Source organism: Ciona robusta, chromosome 1 (genome assembly GCF_009617815.1).
Source record: "Ciona robusta chromosome 1, ASM961781v2".
Lineage (NCBI taxonomy): Eukaryota > Metazoa > Chordata > Ascidiacea > Phlebobranchia > Cionidae > Ciona > Ciona robusta.
In genome coordinates this window covers 9,199,634-9,218,046 of record NC_143235.1, presented here as the reverse complement: position 1 = coordinate 9,218,046, position 18,413 = coordinate 9,199,634, and the positions used below count along the sequence as shown (strand labels likewise).

The following is an 18,413-nucleotide window of genomic DNA, read 5'->3' as shown; positions in this document are numbered from 1 at the left end:
AACCAGAGTATAAATACAGAGATTACATTATATCCGTGGGCTACAAATGATTTATATAGTAGGATGGGGAAAGAAGGGACACTTTGCCAGACGAGACATTTTTAGTCTTCTTTTTACGCTCCCCCATTTAATTATAATCAAAGAAATATTGTTATAACGCTATTCGAACGTATTATCACTACTTAACCTCTCATGTATTTTGAATTTGGAAATATTGGGCAATATGCGTCCCATCTTCCCCTACTGTACTATATGCAGATCGAATATTATGTGTATAGTCACAGAAGTATATCTGAAACAACGTCAGGAAACCGCGATAGTAGTAACCATGTTCAGATAATTCATTCCACGATAACTTCCTGTATCGACTAATATTTATGGAAAGCTTAACATAGGCTTAATTCCAGGTATATACTACAAAATATAATTTCTAACAAAGATTTGCCGCCATTTAGCAGCTGCAATAATTTATTATATTTTTATACAGGAAGCTTTAAAATAAACATTAGACGAATAGTTGGTCTTACCAAAGAGATTAAAACCAATCTCTTTGGTCTTACTGTTATTATGGAGGCGTTCTTCAAAGGGCTGCACTATGGTACTATCGTTTTTGGATACGTTCCCATGAATTGTGGTTGTCCGTTGCAATAGGGCGTACCATTTTTAGAGGGACGGGAAGTTCAAGACGTTGGGTTGCATCGGAGGCTCTGGATAATACAGATTATAATAAACAAAAAAGTGCCCCTTAAAAGCAATCAACTTTTGTTTAGGGGAACAACCCATGGTTTAGATCAAAGGCAAGAAGCAGTCAAGAAAGAACTTTAAATATCTTAAAGTGGATAGGTTCTGCGTCAACAAAAAATGTTAGTTTGACTTGATATTTCCTCTTTGACTGATATATTTGACTCTAAAGTGATCTAAATATACGGGAATCGATGCTGTTTCAAGTAAAAAGCAGCGTATATAGAGCTAAAACATGTCTTGAATTATTACGCTGTTTACTAGAAACGACATACTCCTGCGCATTCGACAGCAAAAAGTAAATGCAGTCAAAGAGGGTTAGCGTTTTTTGGGAGAAGGTAAGAAGCTAGTAACTTACTTTATTAGTGATTGTGATCAATGATTGACAAGCGCAGGTGATGTTAAAATTGTGTTGCGTGACTCCGCGATTGAATTGCTATTCATTACATTTGTCTGTTTAATCGTGGTATAATATCAGCTGGTCAATTCTCCTGTTCTCACTTTTCCGAATTGTTTTGTAAGGACAGGCAGTTGTTGTGTATTGAGTTACTATCCACAATGTCTTGTTTTGCATGTTCCTAAGTTGATCTTTGATATAGCCAGAAGCCACCTAATAATAAATATATTTGTCTTGTGCAGTAGGCTTACTGTTTTAAATCTATTTCATGTATAAAGAAGTTAAAAGGCTAGTTTGAAGAAATAACTTTTAACTACAATATGACGCAGTCACCGGTTCGAGCAAGAACCCTGGAGTATACCAAAGCCATGCAAGATTTCAAAGTCATGTTTCCTACCCTGGAACCTGATGTTATTGAATGTGTTTTACGTTCAAATTCAGGACACGTTGATTCTACCATTGACAACCTTTTACAATTGACTATCGATGATGGTGTTAATGGAAAACACTCAAATAGACATGGAGACTCTTTTATCAGAAGGATTCCACAACCTGAATGGGACGATAGGCAACGTAGTGAAGCATGTTGTCCACCAAGATACACCCCTTTAGCTACTCCTCATCAGTCACAAAGTAGAATGTATTCCAGAGATTCAGTCCCATCTCACCACAGATCATCATCATCTAAAAGCTTTGATCAACCCCCTCGTTCTACATATAGAGATTGGAATCCTCCTTTGCTTGGTAAGCTCCCAGATGACTTTTTACGCATTGTGCCCACTCCTGTGCAAAGTCATAGAAATTTACATAGGCGTAAAAGTGAGTCAAAACGAAAATCATCACAAAAAGAAAGTAGTCTTAATCTTCACCGTTCTACAAGTTACACTTTGCAAGATCAGGTGGGAGCTGCTACTAGTTTGAACAACAGTTTTGAAGCAAGAAACACAGATGACAACCAGGCAATTGAAGATAGGAGAATAGCTTTACTTCTTCAGAATAAAGAGTTTATGCTCGAACTGCGGAGAAATGAAGAGTTTTTAAAAGAGCTTCAAAAATGTGACACTGCAGAAAGCAGGACAGAACCAACGTCCCCACGACAATTTAACCCTATATCTGTAGATCCGTTAAACGAAGTTACACGAACACATTCTAACAGTAAACTGGAAGAGTTTGCTAATTTAGAGAATCCACCAATAGGAGAGTTTGGAGAGCGTTCGCGACCGATGAGTAAATCCACAAAAAGAAAGCTTTCTGATATTGCTCAGCGATTAAATTTAAGAAGGACTTCATACAAATCCTTGGACAAAATTGATCCAATATTTGCAAATACTGAAGATGGGGAGTTTAGTTAAAATGAGAATAGGTTTGGTAAAATAATAACAGTATGCTCTTTATTCTCCCTAAATAACCTTTTAAATCCTTTTTGGTGTAGCAAATAGTATCAGGGACATTTTGTTCTAGTTTACCATTTAGGTACAAGTCAAGGATATATTTTACTGCTGGGCTAGGTACTTATCCTAACCAACTAAAACTTATATAATTGTGAAAGAATATATTATTGGTACTGAGTTTGTACCTTGAATTGAAACAGTATCAAAAAAATATATCTGGCAAATGTTTTGCATTGGTCCAAGTGTTATTGTTGAAGGAAGATAATATAAATATGTATTATTTACTAGTAACCCCTTCCCCTTGGTTGCTGGGTTGCTTATCCGGTATTGCTTGCAGATTAACTCTGGCTTACATTGTGGTTTTCATTTGCTAAAGACAGTGCTGATTATAGTCATGACATGTTATGCAACAGTGTGTATATACAGGTTACAATAATTATGTTTTTTTTCATTACTTTATGATATTGTATCATGTCATATGTATTTAAGTTACCTGTTGTTTCTGATGTAAATACTGAACTTCTTGGCAAAGTCTGATGCACTTGGTTCATGCTTTAGTTGATTTTGTCAGTCTATTTTATTCACTCTCAAGTTTGTGTAATTATGTATTTTGTGGACACATGTGCTTACACATAGTACATTACTACAACTAATTTGATCCTACCATGCTTTTACTTGTACTCTAAATTACAGATTTATTATTGTTTATGTAATGGCACAAAAGTTCCTATTTTTGTATAATGAGTGACTGTATACATATTATGATATAAATGTGTATTGTTTACTATTAGTATTACCAATATTTTTAACAAAAATATTAGCTTTGATAGTTGATGCCACATTGATATAACTCCTGAACAATATAGTTACACCCTACAGTACTTCACAAATCACTTGTAAATTAAGTTAATTAATATTTGCCTTTAAATCTATTTTAAGCATTCGTGCATTAAACTACGCATGAATTTTCTAAGAAGTATCATTCTGTCACTTTAACACGTGCTGGTGCTAAATTTGCCATTTATTCTGCATTTCAAAAATATTTCTAACTTATTGCTTCAGACTCAAATTTAACTTTTAGTATTGTCTGTATGTTTATCTGCATAAATGTGTCCATGGTGCTATCATTTTTTCTGTAACTAATTGTGTATGATTTTTTTGCTATAATACAAGTAGTAGTACATATTATATTATGTTTGTCAATCTTTTATCTATGTTTACACGACCTATATGTACTTTTCAAATTGTTTGTTTTTTTGTATTGTTAACCAACTCAGAATAATCACAGTACATCTAGACTGAGTAATAAAATTTGTTCCCAACTTTCCCTTTTGTAAAATTATCACCTGCTGTTTTAGTTGGATTAACAAAGAATCTCAGCATGGCCGTTTATTGATTGGTGTGATGTCTTAACTATTTTGGTATTGCCCCTATTAATACACTTTAGCTTGTTTTCCTTTCAAAGTAATAAGCAAATTTGCATTAAGTGGTAATACGCACTTCTTGGTTCTGGGTATTATATTGTTCTTCAAAAAGTTTAAAAATGTGTCACAAAAGTCTGAACCAATTCCAGTCCTCTATAAACCAACTGTGTTCTACTTTTGTTGCCTTTGTCCACTTACTTTCCGTGCGATCATCATCTGTGTGATTATATAAAGTCTTGTTTCAATCATTATTGAAACTATGTTTCATGTTTAGGTACAACTATCAACAGATACATTTTTTTCTTAATCATATGAATTGAACTTGTATATACATGGCGAGGAATGGTGGATACAGGTGCTATATTAAGCATGGCTTTTTAAAATATTCATTATCATTATGGGCTGTGACCGAAACAAAACAAGATTTATGCTAAAATATTTATTAGCTTAGGCTGTATAATGTTTTAATTTAAAAATATGGTCCTATTTTAAATGTATGTACATTAAAATATGAAATACTGTATAGAGGATTGCAGTTTACTAAACCATTGATTACAGTGAGCGCGAAATGCGGCAGCAGCAAGAAGATGCTGAACAAAGATTAAAGACTAGAAATGTACGTAAAAAACTATTGGACAATCTTCAGGTAGCAGATGTTCTACCCTTACTTAGCGAAGTAATACCAGCCAATAAAAAGGTAATGTATATAAACATTTAAAAAGTGTTAAAATTTTAGTAATTTTTTAAATGGGTGCTTAACTGACACTCTTTCCTAAACTTTTTATCTGTAATGTGTTTTAACAATTGTTGTTAATTCCATTTCCTACTTTTTTAATAAAAATATGATCTTCACTGTTGTTTTTAAAAAATACAAAAAAAAGTTATGTTAATATGCATATTATGTTGGTAATGATACGTATATACATATTTGTGTAGCTGGTGTAATATTTTAAATACATTCAATTGTTTATTATCATACACTTGCCTTGCTAGAATCCTTGGGAAATAGGCTTAACAATTTCCTGGTATGTTGTTTTGGGAATGCATGCTGCTTTTGCTTTAATCCTACTCAAACGAGCGTTCCAATCATTTTTCTTTTATGTCTTAGCTTACTAATATAACAGGAGGAAATCGAATGTATTTTAACTCAAAGTGGAAGAACAAAGGCAGTGGATAAACTCCTAGACATAATTGTTCGCCATTCTGAATGGTTATACCCTTTTCTTGATGCACTTCATTCTGAAAATCAGGCAAATTTAGCGGAATTACTGCTGCCAGGTATACAGCACACATCTGTAAAATTTAAAGACTTCACTAACTATGTATATCCAACTGTGCAGCTAAAATTAGTAGGCTTGGTTAAAATATTAAGTTAAACTTTATAATAATCACACGTGAGAGCATTATCTGCTTTTGTTTTATGACTTACAAGCTGGATGTGATTTTCTTTGAATAACTCCCATGTAGAACAAATCAAGTTTTATAGTGATTGTTTTAGAGACTAACAGTGTGTTAACTTGCATATGTAAAACGGTTTTATTTATCATATGAAACTATTTCTCTATTCTTAAGTGAATAAAAACTACATACAGGTTACATTCCAGCAGACGACTGATCATTCTTCAACTGCAAAAACAATCGTGCTAAATAGTAAAAGTGTTTTAAAAAAATGTTTTCTTTTAAAATTTATATTCAATCTACGTTTTAAATGCACTAAGGTGTTGTGTGTGTTACATTATGGGATGTTATATATGCTCGAAAATAAATATTTTTTACGAATTAGTGTAAACTTTTAATTAAGCTGTTCTGTAGTAGTATATGATAGAGGAATGTAACATTTGTAGAAAGTTAAGGTTATTTGAGTTTTATGCAGTTTGCCCCATAATAATTTTATACCGTGGTTAGTAAAAATGGAAGCAAGTTTGTGCAGTTTTTACTGCTGCACACTTTTATTGCAGAACCGTTAAAAAACACGCTCGTCAAACTTTGGCTTAAAAATGTAAAACCGCCCTTTCGGGTTTGGGTAATCCCCCTGATAAAACAGGAACCATATTAACGATACGTGGTGTTGTGCTCACTGCACCAACTGGTGATTTTAACGTAGGCAAAGAGGGTATTTTTTTTAAATTCCACCTGGACGATTACCCGTCATGTATTTAAGTATGTGTGTTTAAAACTTACACAGCACAATTGCATTTATTGGTTTAACAAAACATATATGCATATGCAAGCGACAGTGATTTTTTTATTCCGATATTTCTTCCGTAAGTTTCTTGCCAATCATTGCTCTTTTATCTGATCAACTTTTAATTAGAATTGCATACTTTAGCTTATAATGTATGGAGTTGCAAACGTTAAAGGAAATACTAGTTTCAATTAAACAAAGTGTTAATCACCATTACCAATTTACCATACATAAGTCATCCATAATGACTAAAGCACAAGTCTTTCTTAAAGAATTGTCAAAAACATCGTACAACTTAAATTGTCAGTTGCTGTTAGTTGTGTAGTATCCTAATAAAAATTAGTATAGTAGACTAAAATTAGACTGCTGAAGAATTCCCTAAGGTAACAGATTAGAAAATTTGTTAGGATTATAGGTTAGTACTTTTAGGGTTTTACTTTTAGTTTTACCACCACATCATGGTTTTTAATTGACTAGAAATGATCCTGTTCTTTTATTATATTGCTCAGTTTTGGTGATTTGTAATGTTGCCTAATCTATCAATCAGTTTATTGTCACTATTCTTGTAGTGTATTTAAATGTCTTTTATGAGGTGGTAACTCAAGATCAAGACGTGCATCATTCTTGTGGGTCACTCAAAGTATATACAGTATCGATATATATATATATTTAATATTTATAAAACACTAAGTTTAAAAGTTAAAATAAGCATTAGGATTATGTATATAAAGGGTAGTACTGATAGTTGGGATGCAGTAGCACTTTTAAGTTAATTGCTAAACCAAATAAGAAGTGATATGGATACTGTACTAAGGAAAAAAGTCAGTGAAATAAAAACCAAAAGAATTCTTCTGAAACAAATGCACTGCATTGATGTACTGGATCACATGGATTGTATTTACATAGCTAAAAAGGTATAAATTTTAAAATATTATTAAATTAAAGTTCTAACTTCTAATGAATATATTGAAGTCGCACAATTTATTATGTCTGTAAAATAAAATGTGCTTTTTATGCCTGTGAAAATCTTGAGAAGAAATTTTTACTCTATTTTCTCCTTCCCACTTGCAGCAAAGATTAAAGCAAGTCGACCATAATGATGGGCAAATAAGGTCAAATAGTGAGTTTTTAGACATAGCTCCAACTTATGCAGGATGGGCTAAACAATTCTTGGATGCTCTGTATGAAACAAATCAGAAGTATTTAGCAGACATGCTTCTTCCCCTAGAAGGTTTGTTTAATATGGCCTACGGTACAAACTGTTTATATAGTTGCATTGGGTTATGGTAAAATCTTTACTTTGATTTATTAATGATAAACAATAAAAGTAAGTTGAAATACACAATGCACTGTAAAATAACCCAAATTCAGGAGCTATGTCAACTGAACAAAAATATTATACTGTTTACATTATATTTAAAAATTTAAGCATACTGTTTTTTTGACCAGGGTACAGCCCACCAATATCTGATAATGACCTCACCCCCGATGAACCTCCTGACCCACCAAATTTCCCACAAAACCGATCGGAGGCACCACCTTCGTATGAAAATGTAGGTTTAATACACAATGACACACTGTTGGAATTTTGTGGTTATTTGTTTAGTAAAGTTAGGTGGTACTACTGGTACTGTACATTTTGCTTGCCTACACAACAACGAGGTTAAAATGATAAATCAAACAGATTTTATGATGTTACAACTTTTACACAAACAAGTGATCCACCCTTTTATAGGTTACCATTTGCCTATATGTTATTAAAGGTTTATAAAACTAGCAACTTGTTAATGCTATCTCTCCAGCAAATTTTCTTATTCCCTTTTTGTAGACCTTTCCCAACATGGTAGCAAATCCAAATCACCGATCCTATAATTCTGATCAAGGGGAAGAGATGAAAAATCTTCAAAGAAAATTGAAATCAAATCAACTGAGTCAGAATTTAACTGAATCTGAGGCAATTCCCATTTCAGAACAAAGTAACGCTGATCAAATGAGACTAGATTCATGTTCTCAATCGTATTCTCAAAGTGCATTTAACTTCCCGAATACAACTAGCTTTAACAATGCAAGCAGAGACACTTCAACTAGTTTTAACAATGCAAGCAGAGACACTGACAGCAAAAGTTCTTACAAGGCTAAAAATTTAAATGCTGTTCAAACAATTCCTGAGGATGTTGACAACGGCGGTAGATCACACAGCAGTAAAATTAATAACTTCCAAACACTTTCAAGGGGAGATTCAACTTCGTTACATGGTATCTACAGAAGAGAAATTGAACCAGCTTCAAACTTAAAGCTTGCAGCACCTATATCATCCGATTCTCATAACCAAACTTCTGATTACACCTTGAGTGACAATCACTGTTTTAGTAAAAATGAGGAGGTAGTTAACCGAACTGTTCTTTCTTCAATAGCAGAGAATACAGTCTTATTAAACACAAAACTCGATGAAAAAGAATTATTGCCATTTGTGCCATTTAAAAACCCGCAGGAAACAGCAACTGAAAGCATCCCCTTTAAAACAATATCACAGAGTTTTGAAGTAGAAGAAAATTCTGTATCGGAAGAGGTGATTACATCAAAAGATTTACGTATTTCTTCGGAATACTCTGATTCTACAAGCCAAGATAGCAACACTTCATCATCTTCTTCAAGCTGGGGTAGACAGGACACATCAGATACAGAAATAAAAGAAGTAGAAAATAAGGGAGAGAGGGTAAGTCATATTCCATCTCCAAATTCTGAGATTATACAAAGTAGTGGTGGTAGTAAAGTAACCAAAGAAACAAGCAACCCACAGAATCTAATAGCTTTGGAAGAGGAGACTAACAAAAGTGAAATAATCGTTGCTGACAATAAAGAGTTATCACCTGATCCGAATTCCCAAATTAAATGTAGAGAAAACTCTACTCAAAATACAGAAAATGTTGCTAAAAATAGTTACGACCCTGCAATAACTAATGCAAACCCACATAGTGATGTCACAATCGCACACAATAGTGACACTAGTTTGAGAGATATTTCACAAGAATCAAGTATTTACAACACTGCTAATAATTATGCCCAAGTTCAGCATGATCATCTTAATATTAGTTCAACTGAAGAACCAAGTATGTATTGCTCAACGAATTGGCAAGAAAGAGCTAAGAAAGCAAGCCCAGTTTCTATAATGGCAGCCAAATTTCCTAAAAATTTAAATAAGAAATAAAACATAATTTTTACTGTTGGACTTTGTTGTTGAAATCATGGTATATTTTTGCTTTAATAAATATTAATGTGGTTTTTGTTGTGCGTTGCAACATAATTCAACTGTACTGTTCTATTCTAACTCATGAAAGTTCGACGTGGTATACAATGTAAGGAGATTATTATAACAGCAAGCAAAGGGCGTTAACCATTAATATATTTTTCATTTTTAACCTTATTTGTAGGATGGTGTGTAACATTTTTTGTTTGTTTAATTTGTACATGTTTCCAGTTACCGTCTGCCTGGAACTTCAAACTTACTCATATTTTTTAATGTATTTTTTATTAATTACAGGTAGTTGCAACGGGAATATTTTGATTAGGTTATTAGGAAAAACATTTGTTTTGCCTGAAAATTTGCAAATGAGGTGATGGAGGAGGTAGAAAGAAATGGTTGCCTACGCCATAAACTGTAATTAATTTTACTTTTCCCATCTTACTTGTGAACCACTACTGTTATGTTAATTTTCATAAGAAAGTATGAACGTATAAATTGCACTTGTGTGGCAAGCATGTTTTTAGCAAAGGAATTTTGTTGTTTAATTCCATTTTATTTGTTATTTCAATTAATATTATTTTTGCTATTATATGCAAAGAGAAACAAATTATGTTGTGTAATTAGTAATGGTATTTTTATCTACTGTTTAACAGAAATAAAAAGCAACTCATTGATTTGCGTGAAAAGGTCAAGAAAAAACTGAAGCAACCACGAGTGAGACACGCATTTGCAAATCGAATGGATTCGGAAACAGTCCTTAACTTTCTGGGTGATATTTTTCCACAAGGACAGAAGGTAAGCTTGTAATAATATTGAAATAAAGTGGAATTTTACAAACCGTTTGTTTGTGTTTACCAGCAATACAATTTTGTTTCTTTTCCAGCTACAGTTTCTGTAAGCCATAGTATTTTTTTCAAGCCCTAAGTTCTTTACTAGCTGTACAACTTTTTGTATACTCAGGAAAAAATCCAACGTGATCTAGACAACCATGGACGTTCTAAAGCCGCTCATGGTATTATGGACAACATTCATAGATTTGACAACTGGTTGTTTCCCCTGTTAGATAGTTTAGCAGAATGTAAACAGATTGATCTAGCAAAGCTTCTTTTTTCGGGTAAGGATATTTTAGAAAAAGCCATGTTTTAGGTTGATTCACAGTGATTAAAAACTGTATAATGACTGCAATGCGCTGTGGTCAGTAGTTAGAGCACTTACTTTTTACCCAGAGGTTACTAGGCCCATAGCTTAATGCTGCCACTAGCCAATATTGCTGGGTGGGTGCGCTCAATTTACTATTAAGTCAACCAAACTGTCAGCCAGAGAAGAATATACCAAAAACAAGCACAACAACATGGTAACTCAAAAGCCGGTACAATGGCGTATGTGATAAGACAGCTGTATTATTACCTTTGAATTTGTCTCACAGCAAAGGGAAATAGTGACATTTTGTCATTTTATCAATGTCTGAAACACAATCTAAATGCTTTTCAGATTATATTGAACCAGTGGATGAAACAGACTGTGTAGAATTTCAATATTCCACAGAACACGTTATTAACAACCTTTCCTCTGAAGTGGAATCACTTTCACTCAATTCTTCAAACAATTCGAACCCATGGAATGGAATAAAAGAGAACAATCCTATGTCATTTCCCTTATCATTTCCAACAGCAGAGTTCAGTGTTGTTAGTCAAAAACCAGGATTCCTTACCAATCTCCCAATTGCCCAAACGGGAGATGTTGAGTTTTCATTGACATAATCTTTAACAAAATATTGTTGTAAACAACACCGTGTTATATTGTTAAAGCGTTTAGAAATAATTAGTAAACTTGTTTTTTTAAGTTGGCATTTTTTCTTCCACCACGCATTTAAATAGGCTATGGTAGTTTTTCTACTTTAAACCTCTATGTTTGTTATTGTTGCATTATTTTCTAATTTAAGTTCACTGTTTTGCTATGCAACATCAAAAGGAGATGCATAATGTACTTCTTTTGGGAATGCAGCTGGTAATTTCTTTTAGTGCCGCAGCTAATTTACACTGTATTATTAGCAGACCATCAATTGTAAAATCTATTTAAATTTTATCAGCCCTATTCCTAAATTTTACACGTTATTGTTATAAATAGGACCAAACTTATAGAAAATACGGTTCCATATCAACCATTCTAAGCTTTAGTTTTGACTTAACAATATACGTTCTTAAAGTAATATTGAATGTATATTATTTGTTGCACACAAATAAAAAAGTAGATTTATTACTTACTTGCATTTAGATTCTATTTTATCCCGATTAAAAACTTCTACTACTTAATTCGTGCTCAATTTTTCAGGGCCGACTTCCTGTTATAGTTCTTGTATAGTAATGGATCATCTTACCAACCATTTAAATTTTTGATCTGCGATGTATAGAAGGTAGCAAATTGCTTGTACTGTCCACTTTGTCCGCGTACCTACTATTCGTATCCCATTCGGTGACGAGCGTAAGATTTGGAAGCGCAATTGCACTGACGGGTATTACCCCGCGAGTGAAATATTTTCTTTCGTTTGTTGCGAAATTATTGTGGTGCAATCCAACACCATTTATTGACTATTAAATAATACTTTTATTCTCCTGTGGTGGAAAATCTACCGTCGTAAAAGCTTTGTTGCAAAATACTTGTGCTTGCACCTTTTTTGCATGGTAAAAAGTTATTGCGAAAAGCGATCCTCATTAACTCGTCATATGATAACTCGCTAACCGCGTTATTTTGCATGGTCATTGGCTTATGCGCGTATCAACATTGAGTTAGCTTATTTAAAAGCAATATTGTAAGTTCTTATACTTTATGGTGCTATTACCAACTTAAAACTGTAAAAATATTACCCGAAAAAGATTAGACTCTCAAAAGTGAAACTGTACTTCCACCGAGCTTTTTTGCGAGTAACAACCAACCTCCTACAGCAGATGACACGCTTATGACGTTATGCGTGTTAACTTTGCTTTTGCGAGTAAATATGCGAGTACTTACGGGCATAAAAGTGACCATGAAACAAGATATATATGTTGTTGAATGTATTTTATAATATGTAATTAGGTGTGTTTGATAAATTTTGTTTGTTTTTTCGTCTGACAATTTAGAGTTAGTGACAAACAGCAATTTTAAGCGTTACGTGTCTTGCTAAAGGAAACACGTGTTCACAATAATAACAGCAGAGACGGTGCATCGCCCAAACTGAATACTTTCTTTGCTGGTTTCCTTTGACTGGCCATGCAAGTTTCTATTTTCAAACCATCCGTATCCGTATGTAGTTTAATAGCTTTATCTGTTATCATTAACATAGAATTATCTACGGCCTATACGCCGTTTTAATGTAACGGGCGATTTTTTTTATTTTGAATACATTCTCTCGGGAGAAGAGAAAATTGGTAAACAAGTACTGCTGGTGAATGCAATTTATAGTAGAGTAGAAGTAAACGGGACACGTATAAGCACGTATTGGCCAATATTTCCAAGATCAAAGTATATGACGGTTTTAGTGCGAGACCACGAATTAGTACTAACATATCTGTAATTATTGACAGTACTTCAAAGAAATATATTAAAACACACAATTAGTTGTTTATTGATTCGCACACCAGGTGTAATTTTTACAATTCAAAACAAACAGGGTAAGAAGTGACCGTTTAAAATATTGTAAATTTTAATTAGCAAGAGATTGTATTATTAAAAGTGCACGTAAGTACCACTAAATATTATTGTACCATTTAACAAGAGATCAAAGATCTAATGCATGAGCACAGTATAAATTAATTAGCATTATAGTCTCAATTAACTCTCATGAATCTTAAGACGTATAATATAAAGATTAATGGTTTGTTAAAGAATGTGTAAATACGCTTTGTACGAATCCTGTACTATGTGTTGACTTGTAAACGTTTGATTTTGTAAATTTGGATAAACTAATCACGCAGTATTATAGGTAACGTTAGAAGTAAATATTATTCATATTGTGGCGTCCGCATAATGATTTATTGCAAGCGGTAAACCAAAACAGCAAAGAAAAACGACAGTCGCAGATTTTATACGAAAGAAAGTGTTTGAGTCTAAAAATTAAAAATATATTTTATGATTTGATTTCAATCAAGAGGTTAAAGAATAAATGGTAGAATTAGGAACTGAGATAAGTGCGGAAAAAACTGTTTGGCGAAAAAGGATCTATATGACCACTACCGTGCTAAAAAATAAAGTTCAAACATTTTCTATCTTGCTCTACTTCCTTATTGTAGTTCGAACGGCGTCGTGTGACAGACAGTAAGTGCGCTTGGCTCTAACTCTCAGGTTTGGCTTCGAGGCTCAATAACAGTAGTTATTAAACGGTTGTTTTGTTTCACACATTTCGTGGCCGCTTACGAGTTACCGCCTAATTACTTATTTTAATTATGCGGTTTTAATTTATAAAATTTATTCTCATATTTGTGAATATACATTAAAACAGGTTTAAAAATAAATGCTAGAATTTGGAAACAATATAGGTGTAGAAGAAAGTTGCCGAAAAGGTGACAACAACAACAAGAACAACACGATCTGTTATATGACCGCGTACGTGCTCAGCAACTGTTCAACGAAAAAGGATATATATTGTCCGGCGCCGTGGCGGAGTGGTTAGCGCACGTGCCTCTAACCCAGAGGTAATGGGTTCAAGGCTCGTCGCTGCTACCATTGTGGGCGTATGTGTCCTTGAGCAAGACACTTAACGGCAATTGCTCCAATCCAGTGGTCACTAATGGGTTGTCCAAATTATCAGCCATACATAAAAATGAAAAAAAAATCCCCCAAAAATAATCACCCACAAGGTAACAAACTTGGTAACTCGTAAGCTGGCGCGAGGTGCACACCCGTGTTATAACGACTGTCGTTTCCCGGCCACGCGAGGATAAAGTAAGTTACATTCATTCATATACACTTACGTGCTCAATAACAGACAGTGTTGGTTAACCACAACAACAACAATGTTGGTATTGCGACAACAACAATGTTGGTATTGCGGAGTCTAGTCGTCTTTCTTTCTGTTCAAAGCTTAGCTGCGACAAGAAACAAGCTTCTATTAATAAGCTTTGATGGCTTTAGGTAAACATGATATTGTGTAGAAAGTAATCGCAGTTTAGGTCTAGTTAATATTTAGTAATATTTTTATTTAGTAGTGATGAATGAAAGTATTTATTCACCTGTACTGTGAATGCGTATGATGTTATTACAAGTATGTGTGAAGTGTGGTTAGATTACTTTGTGCTCAATGAGGCATAAAGGGAAAATGAAAGTCTACATAAAACCGCACATTGCTTTACATTATTGAAACCTTGCTTTCTCTCACAGCCCGGTGTTCGCAGAACGAGTTGACACACAAGCATTTAGTTATCTAAACACAAATGGTGTGCGGGCAAAGTTCGTTAAAACAGCCTTTCCCACTTTGACTACTCCAAGCCATGTAACAATAGCCACAGGTAATTCTGTAACGAGATTATATTTCTAAATCCATTGATCCTTTTTGTGAATATCTAAGGTCTATATTCCGAATCGCACGGGGTTGTACACAATCTAAAGTTTAATCGGAGCCACAGTGGAACGAATGAGACGTTTTACACGACGCTTACTGAGAACGACTGGTGGGACAATGGCGCAGAACCAATATGGATTACTGCTGTTAAACAGGTGACGTCATTTTGATTGGCGAAGAAATACAATCTGTGTTTCAATGCATTACCGAGAGAGCGGCTGTTTTGATACCTGTTTGACGTATGGACTTAATTGCTGTGGTTTAACAATATCCGGCTGCTTATTCCATATGCAGACAAGTATTCGTTGTTGTATGTTTTTTTTAATTTAAGCAATAAGTTTTTGATTATTCAATATACACATTTAAATGTTATTATTGCTTTGAGTTCTAGGCAGTTTGTTTTGCGCAGGGCTTACGAAGCGGCGGTTACCGGTTTCCTGGGAGTTACGCAACCTATGACGGGTTCCGGGCAACCAAGAGCATACTAGATAAAGAAGAAGAGTTTAGTGAAGATGAATGGAGGATGAGAGTTGATGGGGTGATGAGTTGGTTTGTGAAGGATCAAATGGATGTAGTGGCTTTGTATTTTGAATATGTAAGTGCGTTACTTTGTTACTAACGGCTGATCGACAGCTGTATGTTTACATATTATGGTATGCCGCCGGCGTTTGCGCCGAAGACTAATTGCATGGAGTCAAATAACATGCGCTGCTCGGTCGGTGTTTAGGCGCCTCAGTTAAATACATTATCTACATCTATACTATAGGGTAATTAAGCTATATTTTGTGAGGTTACAAGCGTCAGTTTTAGGTGGCAATGTCGGGTGTAAAATGGTGTACGGCATCATGTGGCTTTTACATTGGGCAAATAAGTTTTTAAAAATATTTAAAAGTTAATCGCTTTAAGTTCAATTAAGCTGCTTTATTCATTTTCAGCCTGATTTGACTTGTCATGAACTTGGAATGGATTCGGAAGTCGTAACGAAACAAACCATTCCTCTCATCAACCGTACGATACTATATCTTCTGGACAAAGTTAAACAAAACGGATTGATTGACAATTTAAACATCATAATTACAAGGTTAGGAAGTATGTATAGAAAACGGTCAAGTTACCTAAAAGTCAAGTTACCTAAATCAAATACAATGCAAGGTATATTCTATTTAAAACGCAGTGATCATGGGTTTGAAAATGTGGATCAATCAGTCACGGAAGAGGACGTGATTTCGCTCTCTGGCTACGTAGACGAATCTCTTATTTCTTTTCGCCTGGTGGAGCCATTTTCACCCCTTGCACTTATTGACCCTGTCCCAGGGCAACTGGAACGTGTATACAACACGCTTAAAGGTATATTTTAAATTGAAAACTGTAGACATTGCCACATAAAACTAATGAAAGGAAAACATACATAAACGAGATATGTTTCGTCTATCTTGAGACAACCATAAACCTTATAAATATTTCAAACATTAATAGAATAAAACAACCAATGGGGAAAATTGATCTAAATTTTATATGTTCCCTACGTGCCCCAAAGCTTTTGGAAATGTTGTACTTTTGTTAATTCATGACGACAGTATATCAATGCATTTACGTTTGCGATAGATGCACACCCAAAAATGGATGTTTACAAGAAAAGCGAGCTTCCAGAGAGGTTGCATTTTAAAAACAATGATCGAATTCCATCCATTATAATCTTAGCTCACTCTGGACATGAAATCTATTGGGTAGGTTTGTTCATATTTTTATACCGCCTGTTGGCCTAAAATATACCATACCAGTTTGAATGTTTTTTTCATTATACGACGGTATTTACGGTTGTGGAAATATGTATGGTATAGGTTGAGATAAAATGATGCTTGTTTACTCTTCTTTATTGTTCTATTTGGAGGTAAACACTATTTACCGAATTATATACCCACATTCTCAATAGGAATATAATTTGCTAGTGGTATAGGATTTTATCTCTCGAAATATTCATAATTTATGACAAATCCCCAAGGAAACGGTTTGGCAATTTTTTTTTGTTATTGATGTGTGCAGAAATATCCCGGCTATCATAAGTACAAGGCAGACCACGGGTTTGATAATGCATTGGAAAGTATGAACGCGATTTACTACAGCATTGGACCTTCGTTCAAGGTAAAACTTTATTCTTGGTTCCTAAATGCGATTATCATGATAATAAAGTGTAATATCTTGCTCTATTGTAGTTAGAACAGATATTCGTTAAAAGATTTATTCAAAAACATTCTAACACAGATGCAATTTATGTTTTACTTATAAAAACATTTTATCGCTAACTGGCATTCTTTTATGTGCCAGAAAAATTACGTTGTTGAAGGATTTGAGTCAGTTCATATTTACCCACTTATGTGTCATCTACTTGGCATAGAGCCAGCAGTCAATAATGGATCGTTAGATGTACTGCGGGAGACTCTGGTTCACGAAGCTAAATTTGACAAAACTCTATGGAAAGAACAGATACTTGTATTAAGTGCATTTTTTCTTTTAGTAGTGGGCTGTTTAAATTATATTGGAAGAAAAAAGCCCAAACTATTGTAATGTTTTCAAAAACAGATTTTTTACCTCATATGTACTCAATAATGCCCAGGACATAACACTGCTTTATGTTTACAAAATATGCTGATTCAGTTAAGTATCCGGTACGTCAGGTACGTGTCCGGCTAAACTGTGAGTTCGTTTCTTGTACATGTACATCGTTGATTTATGATGAACGCCATTATTTAAATTGCTTTTAGTTATATACAAAAGCAGAGTGCTGTTAAATGCCTTTCTATATTATTTTAGAATACCTATATTGTAATATTAGTGTGGCGTAACACATTTGCATTATTCAGATTGCAATAAATATAAGCTCAATAACCGACGACAATATAAACTAAAGCATGCTAGTGTAACTATAACGAGTGGGGTAAGATGCACAATAAAACTATTTAAAGTAAACAGGACAAAGAAACTAGCGCAGCCGGGTCATTTCGGTAGGATAATTATAGGTTGCAAAATACTAATATTAGAAAATCTCCTATTTTTTGTCACGTGTTACCCCACTTTGTAATTTTGTAGGTTTTTATTTCCCAAATTTAAAAAGCTCACTTTTAATTTAACAATTTATTCTTTAAGGGTTATTCAAATATATATATGCTCATGTACGAACAAGACATATATAAAAACCTATTCAAATTCAGTCACAGGCACTTTAACATCAAATTTTGGTGATTGACAACACTAACCGCCCGTGCTGCGCACTTTGTTGAAACGTGAGAATACTCTCGAAATATACTGTAGCATTTTTTTGGATATCACCAAATGGGTAGCTGTAAAATGAGATTGCAAAATAGTCTCGCTTTACCCCGATACCAGTGTTCTCCCACTCTACTATAAAAATATGGGCTCAAAGTAACGTAGTATATTCTTTATATGGATTAGAAAACATCATAGATGCAGCATATGTTTTATCGGAACGCGTAAAGC

General features: G+C 34.0%; 5 protein-coding genes across 6 annotated transcripts; all 5 read left to right on the top strand.

Annotated features, from left to right (window-relative positions):
* The first annotated feature begins 818 nt into the window (after positions 1-818).
* Positions 819-4,227, top strand: LOC149742844 (CUE domain-containing protein 1-like). Its single transcript, XM_089894083.1, has one exon. It carries the CDS (start codon positions 1,459-1,461, stop codon positions 2,488-2,490), a length of 1,032 nt encoding a protein of 343 aa, XP_089750209.1. The 5' UTR covers positions 819-1,458; the 3' UTR covers positions 2,491-4,227.
* LOC149742843 (uncharacterized) lies at positions 4,168-5,735 on the top strand. 2 transcript variants are annotated; one of them, XM_089894097.1, is made up of 4 exons: positions 4,168-4,308; positions 4,512-4,650; positions 5,078-5,231; positions 5,558-5,735. In XM_089894097.1, the coding sequence occupies exons 1-4, from the start codon at positions 4,286-4,288 to the stop codon at positions 5,566-5,568; spliced, it is 327 nt and encodes a 108-aa protein (XP_089750223.1). In that variant the 5' UTR covers positions 4,168-4,285; the 3' UTR covers positions 5,569-5,735. The 2 variants fall into 2 exon arrangements, with proteins under 2 accessions (XP_089750223.1, XP_089750221.1); XM_089894095.1 differs by having other exon boundaries at positions 5,546-5,735.
* Positions 5,736-5,884: 149 nt separating this feature from the next.
* On the top strand, positions 5,885-9,796 carry LOC149742842 (uncharacterized). The gene is made up of 4 exons (XM_089894059.1): positions 5,885-7,052; positions 7,210-7,369; positions 7,588-7,691; positions 7,967-9,796. Exons 1-4 carry the CDS (start codon positions 6,936-6,938, stop codon positions 9,344-9,346), a joined length of 1,761 nt encoding a protein of 586 aa, XP_089750185.1. The 5' UTR covers positions 5,885-6,935; the 3' UTR covers positions 9,347-9,796.
* LOC149742841 (uncharacterized) lies at positions 9,677-11,994 on the top strand. The gene is made up of 4 exons (XM_089894090.1): positions 9,677-9,796; positions 10,036-10,177; positions 10,343-10,496; positions 10,874-11,994. Exons 1-4 carry the CDS (start codon positions 9,756-9,758, stop codon positions 11,140-11,142), a joined length of 606 nt encoding a protein of 201 aa, XP_089750216.1. The 5' UTR covers positions 9,677-9,755; the 3' UTR covers positions 11,143-11,994.
* A 1,900-nt stretch (positions 11,995-13,894) lies between these two features.
* On the top strand, positions 13,895-17,804 carry LOC149742840 (ectonucleotide pyrophosphatase/phosphodiesterase family member 7-like). Its single transcript, XM_089894064.1, has 9 exons — positions 13,895-14,491; positions 14,738-14,865; positions 14,925-15,073; positions 15,328-15,513; positions 15,854-15,999; positions 16,093-16,265; positions 16,524-16,645; positions 16,962-17,060; positions 17,244-17,804. The coding sequence occupies exons 1-9, from the start codon at positions 14,397-14,399 to the stop codon at positions 17,481-17,483; spliced, it is 1,338 nt and encodes a 445-aa protein (XP_089750190.1). The 5' UTR covers positions 13,895-14,396; the 3' UTR covers positions 17,484-17,804.
* The last annotated feature ends 609 nt before the right edge of the window (positions 17,805-18,413 follow it).